An 18,629-nucleotide genomic window follows, 5' to 3' on the forward strand; every position below is an offset into this window, starting at 1 on the left:
CATCCTGCTGTAACCAGGTTTCTGTAAGGCAGAATAAATCAATATGTTGATCAATTATTATATCATTTACTAACAGGGACTTAGAAGAGAGAGATCTAATGTTTAATAGACTACATTTAACTGTTTTAGTCTGTGGTGCAGTTGAAGGTGCTATATTATTTTTTATTTTTGAATTTTTATGCTTAAATAGATTTTTACTGGTTGTTGGTGGTCTGGGAGCAGGCACCGTCTCTACGGGGATGGGGTAATGAGGGGATGGCAGGGGGAGAGAAGCTGCAGAGAGGTGTGTAAGACTACAACTCTGCTTCCTGGTCCCAACCCTGGATAGTCACGGTTTGGAGGATTTAAGAAAATTGGCCAGATTTCTAGAAATGAGAGCTGCTCCATCCAAAGTGGGATGGATGCCGTCTCTCCTAACAAGACCAGGTTTTCCCCAGAAGCTTTGCCAATTATCTATGAAGCCCACCTCATTTTTTGGACACCACTCAGACAGCCAGCCAGCAATTCAAGGAGAACATGCAGCTAAACATGTCACTCCCGGTCCAATTGGGGACTACTGACCAGCGCTTCGCTAAACTGCCAGCCAACTCTGAACAAGCAAAGCAGATAAGTAAATTTATATCTATAATCACTTGATTAACCTTGTAAAACTGCATTTTCTTAAACATAAACATTTTTTAAGTAATATAACTATTTCTCAGAGCTCTTTGAATCGAAAATCGATTCTGAATCGAATCGTCACCCCAAGAATCGGAATCGAATTGTATCGTGAGTTGTTGTACGATTCACATCCCTAATGAATATACAGGAAATTTTGGGAGTCCATGCCAGTGCACAGGACGGGAGGCTTGCAGAAGAAGACACCACCCCCATCTCTGGATGGGTCCGCACCTCAAACAGAGATAAAAACAGAATCAGGCATCAGAAAAACAACAAATACAGTATCATTTGTCAGCATTAAGACACTGTCACTTTTTCTTTGCATTTTCATTTTGTTTGCGTGTAATTTGCCCAACTACCCATTGAAAATGCTGTGGTTTGTTCCCCGTAAGTAGAGCAATTACGTCATGTGTCATATTTTACCCCTTAGCACCCTCTCTCAAATGAGACTGCGGTGCCCAATAATCGAAAGCCTAATACGATGTCAATGATGTGTGTTAACTTCTAAGCACAAACATAGGATGATGCAGGTAAAGTGCAGAACTGTTAACAGGATCAAGGCTCATCATGAGATTACACAAACAGATATAAAATAATACTTTCATGTGAGGACAAAAAATAAATAAATAAAATATTTTGAATGTCACATTTACATGTGTAGATGACATACTGAGCACGTTTACATAACCACAATAAGATAATTTTGAGTAATCAGATAACTAATCCCTCACATTTACATGCACTTCAGTAATGTGATAATTGGAAAAACAGTTTACATTATTTCAATTCATTAGTTGGATTTCTTTGGAAGTGGAGGAAGGGCGCCTCATGAATAACTAGAGCACCGCACTCGTAGAGCGCAAACCTCTGCCAAAACTAGTTACCAATTACACAAATTTTGACCTTGGAAAATTTTTCAAGGCGAAAGTCCTGTTAGAAGTGACTTTCATAAGCTAAAATATAATACAAAAGTGATTTGCAAATGTTAAAATCAAATATCCGCAAAATCCATAATACGGATCAGATGCCGGACAAACGTAGTCTGTTCACTGAGAGTGCCAGTTTGCACGTCATTGTCACAAATGAGAGTGAATGAGGCACTTTTGATTGAGCTATAATGCAAAATGTACACCAGATGGGCTTTTCAATATTAAACTCAAATGTCCACAAAATCCATAATCACAACTTTTTTTGGACACACAACAGACTCTCTGAACTTTGTGATTTGATGAAGGATGTTAGGGGCCACAAGACAACTGTGCATCCCGCTGTACCTCTGGAAATGTGAGTGCCAATTGTTTTACACATGTGCAAATGTAAAATAAATAAATAAAATAAATGGTATACATGTACCAAAGAAATTGGAAAATAGGGGAGAAATCCAGGAATGTTAATCCAATTTCTCATAACGACATAATGGTCGATGTGGGATAAAGCATATTGGGCTTTGCTGTTTACATGACCACTTGATAACTGCCAGTAATCAGGATTTTAGTGCACATGTAAATGGGGCCACTGACACCTCTTACCTTCTGTTCTGAGGGCCGCTCCAGCTTCAATGGGAATAACAAGCAGGGGGAAAATTCCACTGAGGCCAACAACAACTGATCCCACTAGGGACAGGAACCAAACATGAGTGTGTTCACAGGCTAAAAATTCTGCAACCACATGGAGGCCTGGGAGGTCATCTGTCAGGCCGGGTCCTGGTCCCGCAGCAGTTGCTGTAGCATGACCCATAGCACTTTGTGTCATCTTCTGGCTGCTCGATGCCCCCTTGAAGCTTATGATCAGCAGAATAACTATGATGAACAGAGCAGCCACAGCCCAGCTGGGCTTCCAATGGCCTCCAGATTTCATCCGTCCCAAGGCCCAAGGAGCACTTGCAACCAGTAATGCTGTAAGAGAGGCACACTTTCAATCAAACATTGTACTTAAGAGGCCTGTCACACCTTGACAATTCAGCCTGCGTATGCCGACATTTGCAAAATACGCAGAATACAGTAGCAGACGTTTTGTGTAAGTTAAGAGCATGTTGAAACATGCTGGTATACCACACAGTACGGAAGTGTGTCAAAAACTTTTGGGCATGCACAGTATTTGACGCATGCTAGCGTATGTCTCATACGTGGGCCATAAGTTGGAGGTAAGTTTTATGATTTTTGATACACATTTCTTGTAAGTTACTCATAAGTTGAAATACGTCCGTCCATTGATGTTGTCCATTGACTGGCTGAACAACTGAAAGCTGCAGTCATGCGAACAGTTCACACTGTCTCAAATATTAAAACCATTCACACATGGAGTAAATATAAAGTCTTAATTTTAACTGTTTGTTTCAGTTGGATTCATACTCACAGCCTGACGAAAACTTTGATACATAAAGTGTCCTGATTTTGGAAAACGTCTAAAAACACTTTAGTTCCTTGTTGTGGCTGAAGAAACATAGCACTTTAAAGTAAGTCCCTCTGTGTTTGTCGGCTTCCGGTGCGTTTCTCAGCCTGCACCAGAGAACGCCGGTGCTTTGTCCCTCAAGAAAATTAACTTATTTTTAAAGTTGAAACTGTCACAATGCCCCATTCATTCACATCAGCATTTACCACAGACATCAGTCGACTTCAGCATTTTGGATGCAATGAAAATAAACGACCAAGACAAAAATAAAATAAAATTTGAAAAATGTTAAATTACTCCGTTTGGCCTCCCTGTGGAGGGGAGAGGCCACGTGACAGCGTACGCATGCTCGATGACGTGCTTGTCAACATCTACATGCTCCACCTACCAGACAAAAGGGTTATGCCGGCAGTGGAAATGCAAACCGAGCCAGACTGAACCATTCCAGCCCGTACTATACTGTGCCATCCCGACCCGGACCGCTCGGAGGAAACGGGGCTGTCAGCACACGCTGCCTAAATCATCATGGTGTAACAGCTGCATAACTTATTTGACATATCCAGGGTATTCACCAATTTTTTAATAAGTCAGCATATGCTGGCTAAATTGTCAAGGTGTGACAGGGCCCGAAAACTGTCACTTACCATTATGTTCACTAGCAACTAATGTACTGGCTATTTTTTTAATTATTGATTTAAGTAGTTTTATTCAGTTTTGTTTTGTTTTTTTTAAAAACAAACAAACAATAAATTGATTAGTTTTCAAAATCTTAAGAATGCATTGCTAACGCTGCAGTACAATTTCTCATAACCTAAAATCTTCAAGTTAGTTGTTTTGTCCAACAGTTAACAGGCTTCAATATTAAGCATTTTGACCCACTTGTCCAAAGAACAAGTGGGGTTCTGGTTCTTATCCCCAGATTCTATTGCCTGAATGGGCTGAAAATCTACGGCTCTCCCTTGCAGGTTACTTTCCCAGTCTTTTACAAATGGGTGGAGTGGAACAATGCAGATGAAGTATCTTGTCCAATGACAATGTCGTGCCCCTGTGGCCTATATCTGCCCTGATCTGTCTGTGTCCAGGTGTTGGGAGGAGAGAGCTGCTGATTGTCTTAGTGGAAGCACCATGGCCCATTACCGGTTATTTGCCTATAGGGGGATCAGCAACACAGCATGGCCAAGAATGAATCCTAGGGCCTGGTTTCATAGAGCAGTCTAATTTTGTTTAGTCAATTAATCTTTTGACATTGGTCAAAAGGCACTATACCGTGAGGGAGACTACGTGTACATCGGATATAGAATTATTGTGTCTGTCACTGAGGCCTTTCTATCTCCCGAGGGAGTTTGGGAATATAATCATTTGTGTTGTTTATGTTCCACCTAGTGGGAATGCAGTAAGAGCAGCAAGCCTTATAGCTGAATGCATTCATAAACAGTTGCAACGTACACCGGCGGCCCCAGTGTTTGTCTTGGGTGATTTTAATCATTGTAAATTAGAATTATCTCTTCCTGGTTTTCAACAATATGTAAAATGCGAAACGCGTGGAAACAAAGTGTTGGATAAATGCTATGGCAGTGTGAAAAATGCTTACACTGCCAAATCAAAGCCTCCACTTTCAAATTCGGATCATAATATTGTCCAGTTGATCCCGCTCTATATGACTGCTCTTAAAAGAAGTAAGCCACAAACAAAGACAGTGATTTTATGGGACAAAGACAATATGGAGAAACTTAAAGGATCCTTTCTCTGCACTAATTGGGAAATATTTCATGAAATGGAAATAAATGAAGCCACTGAAGTAATAACAGATTACATTAAATTTTGTGTAGACAGTGTTATGAGTAAGAAAGAAGTTACAGTGTACCCAAATAATAAGCCGTATATAACTAAACAGGTGAAAGAGTGTATTAATAGGAAAAAAATAGCATTTAAGAACAAAGATAGAATGAGTGTGAAAGTGGTACAAAGAGAACTTAATACACTGCTGAAAAAGGCCAAGATATTACACAGGGAAACTATTGAGAAGAACTTTAGCGAATCAGACATTAAAAGGCTGTGGGATAACATCAAGATAATAACAAATACGAATCCAGCTAAAAAGACACTTGCAACAAATGATGATCAAGGAAAAGCAAATGAGTTAAATGATTTTTTTCTGAGGTTTGAAACACAAGATTTTTCTGATGATTGTAAGAATATTCTGGAAAATCTTCCTGTTGATCAAAATACTAGGATTGTAATCGACTCATGGAGAGTTCAATCAATCTTTAAGAAGGTGTCTACAAAAAAATCCACCGGCCCAGACGGCATCTCTGCAATGCTTATAAAAGCATGTGCAGAAGAACTGGCCCTTGCTTGGTGTCCTGTCTTCCAGCAGTCCGTAGACCTTCATACTGTACCAACCCTCTGGAAAAGATCCATTATTGTTCCAATCGCCAAAAAATCGTGCTCACTTGGAAATAATGACTATAGGCCAATAGCTTTAACATCCGTTGTAAGCAAGTGCTTTGAAAAGATTATGCTATTTTTCCTTAAGACGGTTGTTAACCCTGTACTTGATCCATTCCAATTTGCTTATAGGCAGAGTAGAGGCACTGACGATGCCATTAACAGCTTAACCCACTTTTCACTTAAGCACTTGGAAGATCCTACTGCTTATGCACGGATTTTATTGGTTGATTTCAGCTCAGCCTTTAATACATTACAGCCATACCTGTTGTTGTCCAAGTTAAAGGAAATGAATGTTAACCCACTTTTAATCAGATGGTATCATTCCTTTTTAACTAATAGATTACAACAAGTTAGAGTTAATCAAGCTCTTTCGGTACTCAAATCATCAAATACAGGTGTACCACAAGGCTGTGTCAGTTCTCCTGTTCTCTTCACTCTTTATACTAATAACTGTACAAATAACTACTGCAATAACTTTGTTTTTAAATTTTCTGATGATACAGCTATTTTGAGCCTACTGCACAAGGATTCAAGTCCAACAAAGTACTTCCTTGAAGTGAAACACTTTGTGCAGTGGTGTGATGACAACCACTTGGTTTTAAATGTCAATAAAACCAAGGAAATGATTCTGGATCCAAGGACTGTTGGGGACCATACTCCTGTGGTCATACATGGTATTCCCATTGACCAGGTCAACTCATACAAGTACTTGGGGCTGCACATAGACAATACCTTCAGCTGGACTGCACATGTGGACAGTTTGTGCTCCCGATTCCATCAAAGACTTTATTTCCTTCGTAGACTTCGTTTGTATGGAGTCAATCAGAAAATTATGTTGTTGTTTTACCAGGCAGTGTTAGAGAGCCTAGTTAGGTATGGCATGACTGCCTGGTACGGCAATCTTTCTGTACAATTTAAAACGAAACTTAACAGACAAATTGATGATGCAATGAAGATAATCGGAAAGAAACAATATCAGTCCCTCAATACACTCTATGAAGAGTCTGTTTTGAAAGCAGCTCAGAGGATACTGATGGATTCAGTTCATGTTCTTCATGCAGAGTACACTCTCCTTCCTTCTGGGAGAAGGTACAGAGTTCCTCGGAGTAGACTGAATAGATTTAAAAATTCATTCGTCCCCATGTCTATTAAATTGTTAAACAATAATGTTTAAAATTGGAATTATGCAATATTTATGGTGTTTCTCCTGACTCCTGTCATGTTAATTTGTTATGGATGTGGTTGTGTTTTTATCTGTATTGTTTGTTTTCTCTTTTCTTGTAAGGCACCTAGCATGAGTCCAAGACAAATTTCCCTGAGGGGACAATAAAGTGTATCGTATCGTATCGTATCGTATTAGTTGTTGCACAAAGCGCTTAGCTGGCTATTCGTGTTCTGGTGTCGCCGACCAGGAGGGTCCATCATAACTTGTCATGCAGTTTTCCCACAAATATTATTTTTGGGCTAGAAATGGAATTTTTTTTTTTTTTTTTTTTTTTAAACACGCCTCCCTGAAAGAGTGGAGAAATGCAGCCGAACACAGAGTGACAAATTAACTTCAAAAACTACTTGGAGCTGGAGTCACAGAGAAAGAAGAATTTTATCCGTTTGTTTAAAAGGTAGGAACACAAAGACTTTGAGATAAAGTGACTGCTGCTGCAATCTTAATATGAGAGACGTACCATGGACACCAGACCAGCCCCAAGCTGAATAACCAGCTTTCCCATGGAAGCAACATGAATGCAATGATCGGTGATCGGATCTTTACTGACTGACCGTCATGTGTTCCAATAATTTGGGTGTTTTTAAAGGAGATAACGACTTTGGAACTGGAGAAGCATTGATATTCTACATGGCTGCTGTATGCGAACACAAGAGGAGAACTCAGCTGGATGCATCTCTCAAAGTATCCATCTATAAAGCAAGAAACGGCTGTGTGACTGCAAGTATGTGGCTCGCATATCTGTCTGTCAGATCGGACTCAGCTTTCGGATATCACTCAGGAAATGCAATGCTTCTCCAAACATGCCCGGGAATAAAATCAAGCGCACCCTCTCTTATTCTATGGTGCTTAGTGCACCAGTTTAATCGGCTAATGGTATCTTAGCTTTAGCTGAACAATCAATGGGTCCCACAGGACTGACTGCAAATATTAGTAAATTAAATACTTTTATTTAATTATTTGGTTTTTTTGTGGCATTTTGTAAATGCCGAAATGCGCTCAGTCATCAAAACGCAACCCTGTGTACAAAATCAAGCGCACCTTTCTTCTTCTATGGCAGATAACGGCAGCTGCCATCCTTATTGTTGCACTGCTGCCACCTTCTGCATCATTCTGTTACAGCTGACTAAATCCTATAGATGAGTTCAGTGTCTTTCAAGTATTTAAAAAGCCAACACTCCCCCCTCCCACTTGACCTTATGGCTAAAACTACAGATCACCTAAACAAATTCACACTTATTACAATATTCCACCACACATACCCTTTACTTCACCTCAAAATGAAATCTTACCAGACTGAGCTTCCAAAACACTTTTAAAAAAATCATGCTGTTGCATTACTGTTTTTGCTTTTCCTACAGTGTCCTTGCTAAAAGCCAAAATATATGAAAACACAATAGTTATCAATCAATCCACACATTTCACAACAAACCATGTGCCTGACTCACATGATCAATAACTACTGTATTCACATCCATATGTTTGTGCTTCATGTACTGTGTTTATTCCTTCCTATGTATCTCTATGTGTGTACACAGTGAGGAAAATAAGTATTTGAACGCCCTGTGATTTTGCAAGTTCTCCCACTTAGAAATCATGGAGGGGTCTGAAATTTTCATCTTAGGTGCATGTCCACTGTGAGACATAATCTTAAAAAAAAAAAAAAAAAAAAAATCCGGAAATCACAATGTATGATTTTTTTTATAATTTATTTGTATGTTACTGCTGCAAATAAGTATTTCAACACCTGTGAAAATCAATGTTAATATTTGGTACAGTAGCCTTTGTTTGCAATTATAGAGGTCAAACGTTTCCTGTAGTTTCTCACCAAGTTTGCACACACTGCAGCAGGGATTGTGGCCCATTCTTCGACACAGATCTTCTCTAGATCAGCCAGGTTACTGGGCTGTCGCTGAGAAACATGGAGTCTGAGCTCCCTCCAAAGATTTTCTATTGGGTTTAGGTCTGGAGACTGGCTAGGCCACTCCAGAACCTTGATATGCTTCTTACGGAGCCACTCCTTGGTTATCCTGGCTGTGTGCTTCGGGTCATTGTCATGTTGGAAGACCCATCCACGACCCATCTTCAATCCTCTTACTGAGGGAAGGAGGTTGTTCCCCAAAATCTCACAATACATGGCCCCAGTCATCCTCTCCTTAATACAGTGCAGTCGCCCTGTCCCATGTGCAGAAAAACACCCCCAAAGTATGATGCTTCCACCCCCATGCTTCACAGTAGGGATGGTGTTTTTAGGATGGTACTCAGCATTCTTCTTCCTCCAAACACGGTGAGTGGAATTAAGACCAAAAAGTTCTATTTTGGTCTCATCTGACCACATAACTTTCTCCCATGACTCCTCTGGATCATCCAAATGGTCATGGGCAAACTTAAAACGGGCCTGGACGTGTGCTCATATAAGCAGGGGAACCTTCCGTGCCATGCATGATTTTAACCCATGACGTCTTAGTGTATTACCCACAGTAACCTTGGAAACAGTGGTGCCAGCTCTCTTCAGGTCACTGACCAGCTCCTCCCATGCAGTTCTGGGCTGATTCCTCACCTTTCTTAGGATCATTGATACGCCACAAGGTGGGATCTTGCATGGAGCCCCAGTCCAAGGGAGATTGACAGTCATGTTTAGCTTCTTCCATTTTCTAATAACTGCTGCAACAGTTGATCTTTTTTCACCAAGCTGCTTGGCAATTGCCCTGCAGCCCTTTCCAGCCTTGTGGAGGTCTACAATTTTGTCTCTGGTGTCTCTGAACAGCTCTTTGGTCTTAGCCATGTTAGTAGTTGGAGTCTTACTGATTGTGTGGGGTGGACAGGTGTCCTTATGCAGCCAACGACCTCAAAAAGGTGCTTCTAATTTGGAATAATAAGTGGAGTGGAGGTGGACTTTTTAGAGGCAGACTAACAGGTCTTTGAGGGTCAGAATTTCTGTTGATTGGCAGGTGTTCAAATACTTATTTGCAGCAGTAACATACAAATAATTAATGAAAAAAAAATCATACATTGTGATTCCCGGACTGTCTCTCACAGTAGACATGCACCTAAGATAAAAATTTCAAACCCCTCCATGATTTCTAAGTGGGAGATCTTGCAAAATCGCAGGGTGTTCAAATACTTATTTTCCTCACTGTATGTCTGACCATGTTGGATGAATGTCAATCTTTTTCTTAAAACAACTGTATTTGCATGTCTCTTTGTATCTCAGTGTCAACCACATCTTAACAAACATATACTTTGTCTGTTACAGTTATGGCCATCGTAACTCTAAATCATGGGGCTGTTCTAACAGCTGATGCCATAATTAATGTTCTGTGATTCAGTATGTGTTGCTAGCTCCTCTTTAGTATCGTGGTATGCATCTGCACCCAAGATGCAGGACACAGGGGTTCAATTCTGGGACGGAAGACTTTGGGTTTTTTAAGTCCTTTCATATCAACCAAGATTTCTTCTTTCAGTTATTCTGTGGGTTCATATATCTTGTGTTGTTTGAGCTATTAAGTTTAAGGTCAGGGTGAGGGTTAGGAGGACGTCAAGTCACTGCTGTAATAACAACCTACCGACATATATTTACAGTTACCGTTATGATATCCACAGCCTTTTTTAAAAGATAGTATTGACAGCAGTGAGATATGCTCTTTAAGGTCTACTGCATTATTTCAGCTTCACAATGCCAACATGAGAATATGTGTGTAACTGTACCGTTTGAATGGCCTGCTGGGAAAGAAAGCAGTTTGGGGGTCGGAAACCGCTTGATATCATCTATGACAGTGCTACAGAAAGTGTGTTACGGTTTTCTGTTGCTGTATTGGTTGAAAAACATCAGGGAATTCCAGAGATGGTTAATTTTGATAATTTTGTGATATAAAATTATGAAACACAGACCTAATACTAAAGAACAAATAACAATAATGTGCAGAAGAAAATCAATATACTGACTTAAAAGGTAAATCAAGCAATCAATAGGACTACGCCTTTAACTGAGATATGGACACAAATGAGCACACAGTTCAAATATTAAAATGGTAAATACCAAACATCCCATTTAATCTGAAACTTAATTATTCCACCAAGAGTAAAGTGAGCAGTTTTAACTCATTTATGTTCAACTTGGTGTCAACAGTTAAATGCAGTTAATAAGCACTTTAAACAGAGTCTCCCACACAGGTCAGAACTGACTAAAAACTGCTAAATCAAATGCTGTTACACCGCAACATCAAAATGCCACAGAACATAGTGTGATAAATGTATTTTCCACCACGAAAGCGTCCTTCCGAGCTGCTAACAGCAGAAGTTAGCTCGCGTGTGCTAGCCGTGCACACAGAGGAGCCACGTAACTTCACGCTAAAAACATTAGCTCGCTGCTGCCACACACGCAATCACAACAAATCAGCGCTAACGTCGCCCAAACTGGATTAAATTAAAAAAAAGACACACTAAACTGCAAGCGTCCAGACTAATCTGTGTAAGTACCTTGTGAGTCCGACAGTGTTGACTCCGCTGCGTCCCTGCCATCCAGGCCGGTGCTGAACTAAATTATTCGGACTCACAGCAGCGGGGCGAGCCTCTAGCTGCTGCTGCTGCTGCTGTTGCTGCTGCAGAGAGGCCAGAAAACAGCCACGTCTCCATCCCGGAGGAGGTGAGTGTGGATTGGAAAACCCACAGCAAAGCCATTGGCCCAGCCCCACCCGTGCCTCCAGCAAGGAGGAACTTTATTTTTGGGACATGAACTCACAGTTTCCCCACATCTTCTTATTATTTCAGTCAAGGACAGAAGTGGAAGAAGCATCAAGTTCTGTTTCACCTAAAAGTATCGGCAGTACAGCATATAAATATCTCTTTGAAGTGAATGTACTGTACTGAAAATTTGGTTAAGTTGAATTACAAAAGTGTTGCCATAAAAACATGTGCTCAAATATGCTGAATGGTCCATTTAAAAAAAAAATGCAAAATATTACCGGAGCCAATTACAACCAATTATACAAAGACAAATTTTACTAAAATAAGGAAACTGTTGCAATACTACAGTATTTACCAGTTTACCAGTTATGAACTGCAACTGTATTAATTTATATCTAATTTAAAAGGAATTTGGAACATGTTTCTTTTTTGGTTGTGATGTGTCATCTCATCATCATCATCATCACATTTCATTAAAAAAAATCTAGTAAAAGAGACTTATTTGGGAGACATCATATATAATAAATTTATTAAAATATATATTAAGCATTTTTATTTTGTGGAATTTCATATATATATATATAAAATATGGACGTCCTGTTTGTGGATTTGTCAACGTGCCACTCAGGCCTATTGTATGCAGCACTGATTCCATCACTTACAATTTGGCCAAGCACCTCAAGTGGATTTTGGCTCCTCTAGTGGGTAACTCAGACCACCATGTGGAGAACACACAAGATCAGGGACCTTCAGCTGGAAGCAGATGAACCTATGGTGTCATTTGATATGACATTGTTGTACACCTGCATCCCCACCGCTGAGGCCGTCACAGCTGTGAGGCAGAGGCTGCTGGAGGATGTGTCTCTACTTGAAAGGACCAAACTTACACCAAACCACATCTGCCAACTCTTGGACATCTGTCTTAATACCACATATTTTCTGTTTATGGGGAATTACTACAGGCAGATCCATGGTTGTGTGATGGGGTCTCTGGTATCCCCCATTGTGGCCAATCTGTACATGGAGCTAGTGGAGAAGAGAGCCTTGGAGTTGTTCATGGGCATCGTGCCCAGTCACTGGTTCAGATATGTCGATGACACATGGGTTAAAATCAAGCAACAGGAAGTGAAGGCCTTTCTAGAGCACATCAACTCGGTGGATTCCAATATCAAGTTCACACGTGAGGATGCCAGAAACAACCATTTAGCCTTCTTGGACTATGATGTTACGATTGGAGAGAACAGGCAGCTCCAGACAGGGTTTTACAGAAAGCCCACTCACACTGACCAATATCTGCTCTTTGGCTCAAACCACCCCCTTGAACACAAGCTCGGGGTGATCAGGACACTTCAACACAGAGCCCTACAGGTGCCCACAACTGCAGAGGGAGGGGCTAAAGAACAACAACTTGTCCGGAAAGCCCTCACAGTATGTGGGTACCCATGATGGTCCCTGGACAAAGTGCAGAAGTCCCAAAGAACAAGGAGACCAGACAGACAGGAAACAGAGCCAAGAAGAAGAGGAGTGTCTCACCCCTATTTAGCAGGAGTAGGGGAAAACCTACAGAGGATCTTCAGACACTACAAAATCCCAGTTTACTTTAAACTGGTTAACACCTTGAGACAGAAATTACTTCACCCTAAAGACAGGATCCTTAGTTACAAACAGAGCAATGTAGTGTATTCTATCAGACGTCAGGAAAACTGTAATGAACACTACATAGACGAGACTAAGCAGCCGTTACACAAAAGGCTATACCAGCACTGCAGAGAGGGCATCGGTGGACCTCAGTCTGCAGTTCATCGCCACCTTAAAGACACTAACCACACGTTTGAGGACAAGGAAGTTAAAATCTTAGCCAGAGAAAGGAAATGGTTTGAGAGAGGACGCACTGTATGTGAAACAGTTGAAACCCAGCCTTAACCGGGGAGGGGGTCTACAATGGGGTACTCAGGTCAAAGCAGTTTCAGTCTTTTGTTCATGGTAATGAGTCGTTCATGTCATCAGGAGAGCCTTCAGGAGAGGTGTCTGTCCCATCGTTACGAGGGACAACTACCCTGTCTTTAGGAGGGTGCTAACTAAAGCACAATAGGCACTAATTAGAGCAATTGTTTAGTCACTAACCTATAGCAGTCTGACTCTCGGCAGGAGGGGTCTGGTTCGGTAAAACTCCAGCTTTTGGGGCTTCTGTTATTCTTCTCTACAAGAGTCAAGACAGAAGTCAGACTACCAGAGCAAGAATTTTAGCTGAGGAAGCTTCTGCGATTTGAAGCGAAACGTCCTTGTGTCAAGCAACCCAGTCCAGTCGAAGATTCAAGCTTCTCTACTATGGAAACCACCTGGACAACTGAGAGCCTTCACAGAAATACATGCAATTTATCAAGAGCAACTGCAGTTGCACCAAATGTGAAATTGACAGTCATCACTGAGAAGGAGAAAAGGAAATATGCTTCATTTGGTGAACTCAGTTCTGGAATCACAAACAAAAGAATGGGAAAAATAACAGGTGATGATCTTGTTTATGGCATACTGCTGCGTCCTCTGCATCTACAATCACCAGATACATAAATAATTTATACAAGGGTTGATAAAACTGAGTTCACACTCAATTATTTAGAAGGTGGCTCTGTGGCGTGTGAGATGGAATACCAACAAGTGGATTGGAGTTCGATTTCAGGTATGTACTTCAGGCTATCTCTTGTGTCCTTGGACAAGAGCTTTGCTCTGCATTGTCTCAGTCCACCCAGCTGTAAAAGGGCACCAGCCATAGCTGGAGACGTAACCTGTGATGGACTGATGTCCCAGACCTCAGGAACTGTAAAGGACTTCTTTTATTTTCAATGCATTTTGTGAATTATAAACTGTATGTTAATATCATTGTGTGCTTGAAAATAAATAACATTTTAATGATAATAAGAAATGTAAACCCTGTAAGATTGGCTGTTTTATGTTAAATATTGTCTCACATTGTCGATTTACACTTCACCATATCATTAAAAAACCCTTATGGATTGAAGTATGTGTGTGGTATGTATAATCTCTCTGCTCATTGTTCCTTTATAAATTCTAGTTCATGTGTGAGAAAGAGTGTGTGTATGGTCTTTGTAGGAGCATGTTTATAGGACTTTAGCATGACAGGACTTTTTGAAAAGCAGCTATAAGCCATCAAGATCCTTTTTTATCCTCCTCCCTTATGCAGTGGGATGATGTGCAGATTTCCATACCTTAGGCGTAAATCTACTTGAGATTGATTAAAAAGATATGTACTTTGTCTTGCAATAAATGGGCCACAGAGTTTGTTTGTTTGTTTTTAAAGGATTGACATTATCGTCTCCATTCGATCTCTTGAATGATTCCTTTAATTGATTGTTGAGTGGCCTGCAGAGGAAACAGAGGTGCAGTTTAAGGAGGACATATTCATAAGAGTCAATCCTGATATCAATATTTGTCGAAGCGTTAGAGATTAAGGGTGATATTGTCGCGGTTACTCAGCATTGGGTATTGACCCCTCCCACTTGCTCTTCTCTGGACACAAACTCATGATTTCCTGCATAAGGTGGTGGACACTGACCAGTCGGCTAAAACCTAGATTTACATAAGTTTAATTAACTATAAATTGTTAAGTTACTAAAACTTTAACAATTAAATTTTTTTAAATTATTTTATTTAAGTTGGCAAACTCAAATGTTTAAAGGCAGTCGGTTTCCTCAAATGGTTTGAGTTCAACTAACTCATTGACTTTTATAGTGCAGCGACTCCTGCTGGCCTCCGTGCCTTGACAGTGGGCGCCTAATGCGTGGAGCAGATGCTTTTGAGGTGTGTCCACTCTCATACTACTACACACATGGTGCTAAATCTCAGAGCGGACTTGGCTACTGTGCATAAAGGCGCTGGATTATGTGGCTCGGCCAGTCTTAAAATGGTAGCGGTGACTAATATCATTGGTGCTTGCCCCCCTGGTGGTTAGTCTCCCCACAAGTACAAATCGCTGCATACATTTAAAGATAATGCAGCAGAAATGTAGCAAAAGTCACGTGTAAGAACATATCAAATTGAGTGGCCTGTTTTTCACAGACACATGGTTACACACACATGGATTTTTTTTTTTTTTTTTTTTTTTTTTTTTTTTTTTACACATTTGTGGATCTAATTACAGACAGATTTTGTTTTACACATTTGTGGATCTGATTACACATTTTTGGATCTAATTCAAATAAAATCAAATCAATTTTATTTATATAGTGCCAAATCACAACAAACAGTTGCCCCAAGGCGCTTTATATTGTAAGGCAAAGCCATACAATAATTACGGAAAAACCCCAACGGTCAAAACGACCCCCTGTGAGCAAGCACTTGGCCACAGTGGGAAGGAAAAACTCCCTTTTAACAGGAAGAAACCTCCAGCAGAACCAGGCTCAGGGAAGGGAAGTCTTCTGCTGGGACTGGTTGGGGCTGAGGGAGAGAATCAGGAAAAAGACATGCTGTGGAGGGCAGCAGAGATCAATCACTAATGATTAAATGCAGAGTGGTGCATACAGAGCAAAAAGAGAAAGAAACACTCAGTGCATCATGGGAACACCCCAGCAGTCTAAGTCTATAGCAGCATAACTAAGAGATGGTTCAGGGTCACCTGATCCAGCCCTAACTATAAGCTTTAGCAAAAAGGAAAGTTTTAAGCCTAATCTTAAAAGTAGAGAGAGTGTCTGTCTCCCTGATCTGAATTGGGAGCTGGTTCCACAGGAGAGGAGCCTGAAAGCTGAAGGCTCTGCCTCCCATTCTACTCTTACAAAACCTAGGAACTACAAGTAAGCCTGCAGTCTGTGAGTGAAGCGCTCTATTGGGGTGATATGGTACTATGAAGTCCCTAAGATAAGATGGGACCTGATTATTCAAAACCTTATAAATAAGAAGAAGAATTTTAAATTCTATTCTAGAATTAACAGGAAGCCAATGAAGAGAAGCCAATATGGGTGAGATATGCTCTCTCCTTCTAGTCCCTGTCAGTACTCCAGCTACAGCATTCTAGCACTCTAATTGTAGACAGATTTTGTTATATATTTGTGGATCTGGTTACACATTTGTGGATCTAATTACACATTTGTGGATCTAACTGCAGACAGATTTTTTTATACATTTGAGGATCTGGTTACACATTTGTGGATCTAATTACACATTTGTGGATCTAATTACAGACAGATTTTTTTTTTTACACATTTGTGGATCTAATTACACATTTGTGGATCTGATTACAGACACACTGATTTTTTTACACATTTGTGGATCTGGTTACACATTTGTGGATCTGATTACACGTTTGTGGATCTAATTACACATTTGTGGATCTGGTTATGCATTTGTGGATCTAATTACAGACACAGATTTTTTACACATTTGTGGATCTAATTACAGAGAGATTTTTTTACACATTTGTGGATCTAATTGCAGACAGATTTTTTTATACATTTGTGGATCTGGTTACACATTTGTGGATCTGATTGCACATTTGTGGATCTAGACAGATTTTATTTTACACATTTTGTGGATCTGGTTACACATTTGTGGATCTGATTACACATTTGTGGATCTAATTACAGACAGATTTTTTTTTACACGTTTGTGGATCTGATTACATATTTGGATCTAATTACACGTTTGTGGATCTAATTGCAGACAGATTTTTTTGTACATTTGTGGATCTGGCTACACATTTGTGGATCTGATTGCACATTTGTAGATCTGTTTACACATTTGTGGATCTAATTACACATTTGTGGATCTAATAACACATTTGTGGATCTAATTACATACAGATTTGTTTTACACATTTGTGGATCTAATTGCAGACACAGATTTCTTTTATACATTTGTGGATCTGGTTACACATTTGTGGATCTGATTACATATTTGTGGATCCAGTTACACATTTGTGGATGTAATTACAGACACAGATTTTTTTACACATTTGTAGATCTAATTACAGACACACAGTTTTTTTTTTTACACATTTGTGGATCTAATTACAGACAGATTTTTTTTTTTTTACACATTTGTGGATCTAATTACACATAGATTGTTTTTACACATTTGTGGATCTAATTACAGACACAATTTTTTTTACACATTTGTGGATCTAATTACACATTTGCAGATCTAATTACAGACAGATTTTGTTTTACACATTTGTGGATCTGGTTACACATTTGTGGATTTAATTACACATTTGTGGATCTGGTTACGCATTTGTGGATCTAGTTACACATTTGTGGATCTAATAACACATTTGTGGATCTAATTACAGACACACAGATTTTTTTTTACACATTTGTGGATCTAAATTCCAGACAGATTTTTTTATACATTTGTTGATCTGGTTACACATTTGTGGATCTGATTACAAATTTGTGGATCCAGTTACACATTTGTGGATGTAATTACAGACACACAGATTTTTTTACACATTTGTAGATCTAATTACAGACACAGATTTTTTTTTTTTTACACATTTGTCGATGTAATTACAGACACAGATTTTGTACACAATTATGGATCTAATTACAGACAGATTTTGTTTTACACATTTGTGGATCTGATTACACATTTGTGGATCTAATTACACATTTGTGGATCCGGTTATGCATTTGTAGATCTAATTACAGACACAGATTTTTTTTTACACATTTGTGGATCTAATTACACATTTGCGAATCTGATTACACATTTGTGGATCTAATTACAGACAGATTTTTTTACACGTTTGTGGATCTGATTACACATTTGTAGATCTGATTACACATTTGTGGATCTAATTACAGACACAGTTTTTTTTACACATTTGTGGATCTAATTACACATTTGTAGATCTATTTACAGACACACACTTTTTTTTACACATTTGTGGATCTAATTACAGACACAGATTTTTGTTTTTTTTTTACACAATTGCAGATCTAATTACAGACAGATTTTGTTTTACACATTTGTGGATCTGATTACACACAGATTTGTTTTTTACACATTTGTGGATCTAATTACAGACAGATTTTTTTACACGTTTGTGGATCTGATTACACATTTGTAGATCTGATTACACATTTGTGGATCTAATTACAGTTTTTTTTTACACATTTGTGGATCTAATTACACATTTGTAGATCTATTTACAGACACACTTTTTTTTTTTACACATTTGTGGATCTAATTACAGACACAGATTTTTTTT

At 39.4% G+C, this 18,629-nt stretch overlaps 1 protein-coding gene across 1 annotated transcript in view; it reads right to left on the reverse strand.

Annotated features, from left to right (window-relative positions):
- slc39a13 (solute carrier family 39 member 13) overlaps positions 1–11,485 on the reverse strand; it is a 114,984-nt gene extending 103,499 nt beyond the window's left edge. Inside the window, exons 1-2 of the mRNA XM_034191801.1 lie at positions 11,204–11,485; positions 2,190–2,555 (exon numbers count right to left, since the gene is read on the reverse strand). Coding sequence (XP_034047692.1) covers positions 2,190–2,517 — 328 coding nt within the window. The 5' untranslated portion in view covers positions 2,518–2,555; positions 11,204–11,485. The remainder of the gene's footprint in view (positions 1–2,189; positions 2,556–11,203) is intronic.
- Positions 11,486–18,629: the final 7,144 nt, after the last annotated feature.

This window comes from Thalassophryne amazonica, chromosome 2 (genome assembly GCF_902500255.1).
Source record: "Thalassophryne amazonica chromosome 2, fThaAma1.1, whole genome shotgun sequence".
NCBI classification, from domain to species: domain Eukaryota; kingdom Metazoa; phylum Chordata; class Actinopteri; order Batrachoidiformes; family Batrachoididae; genus Thalassophryne; species Thalassophryne amazonica.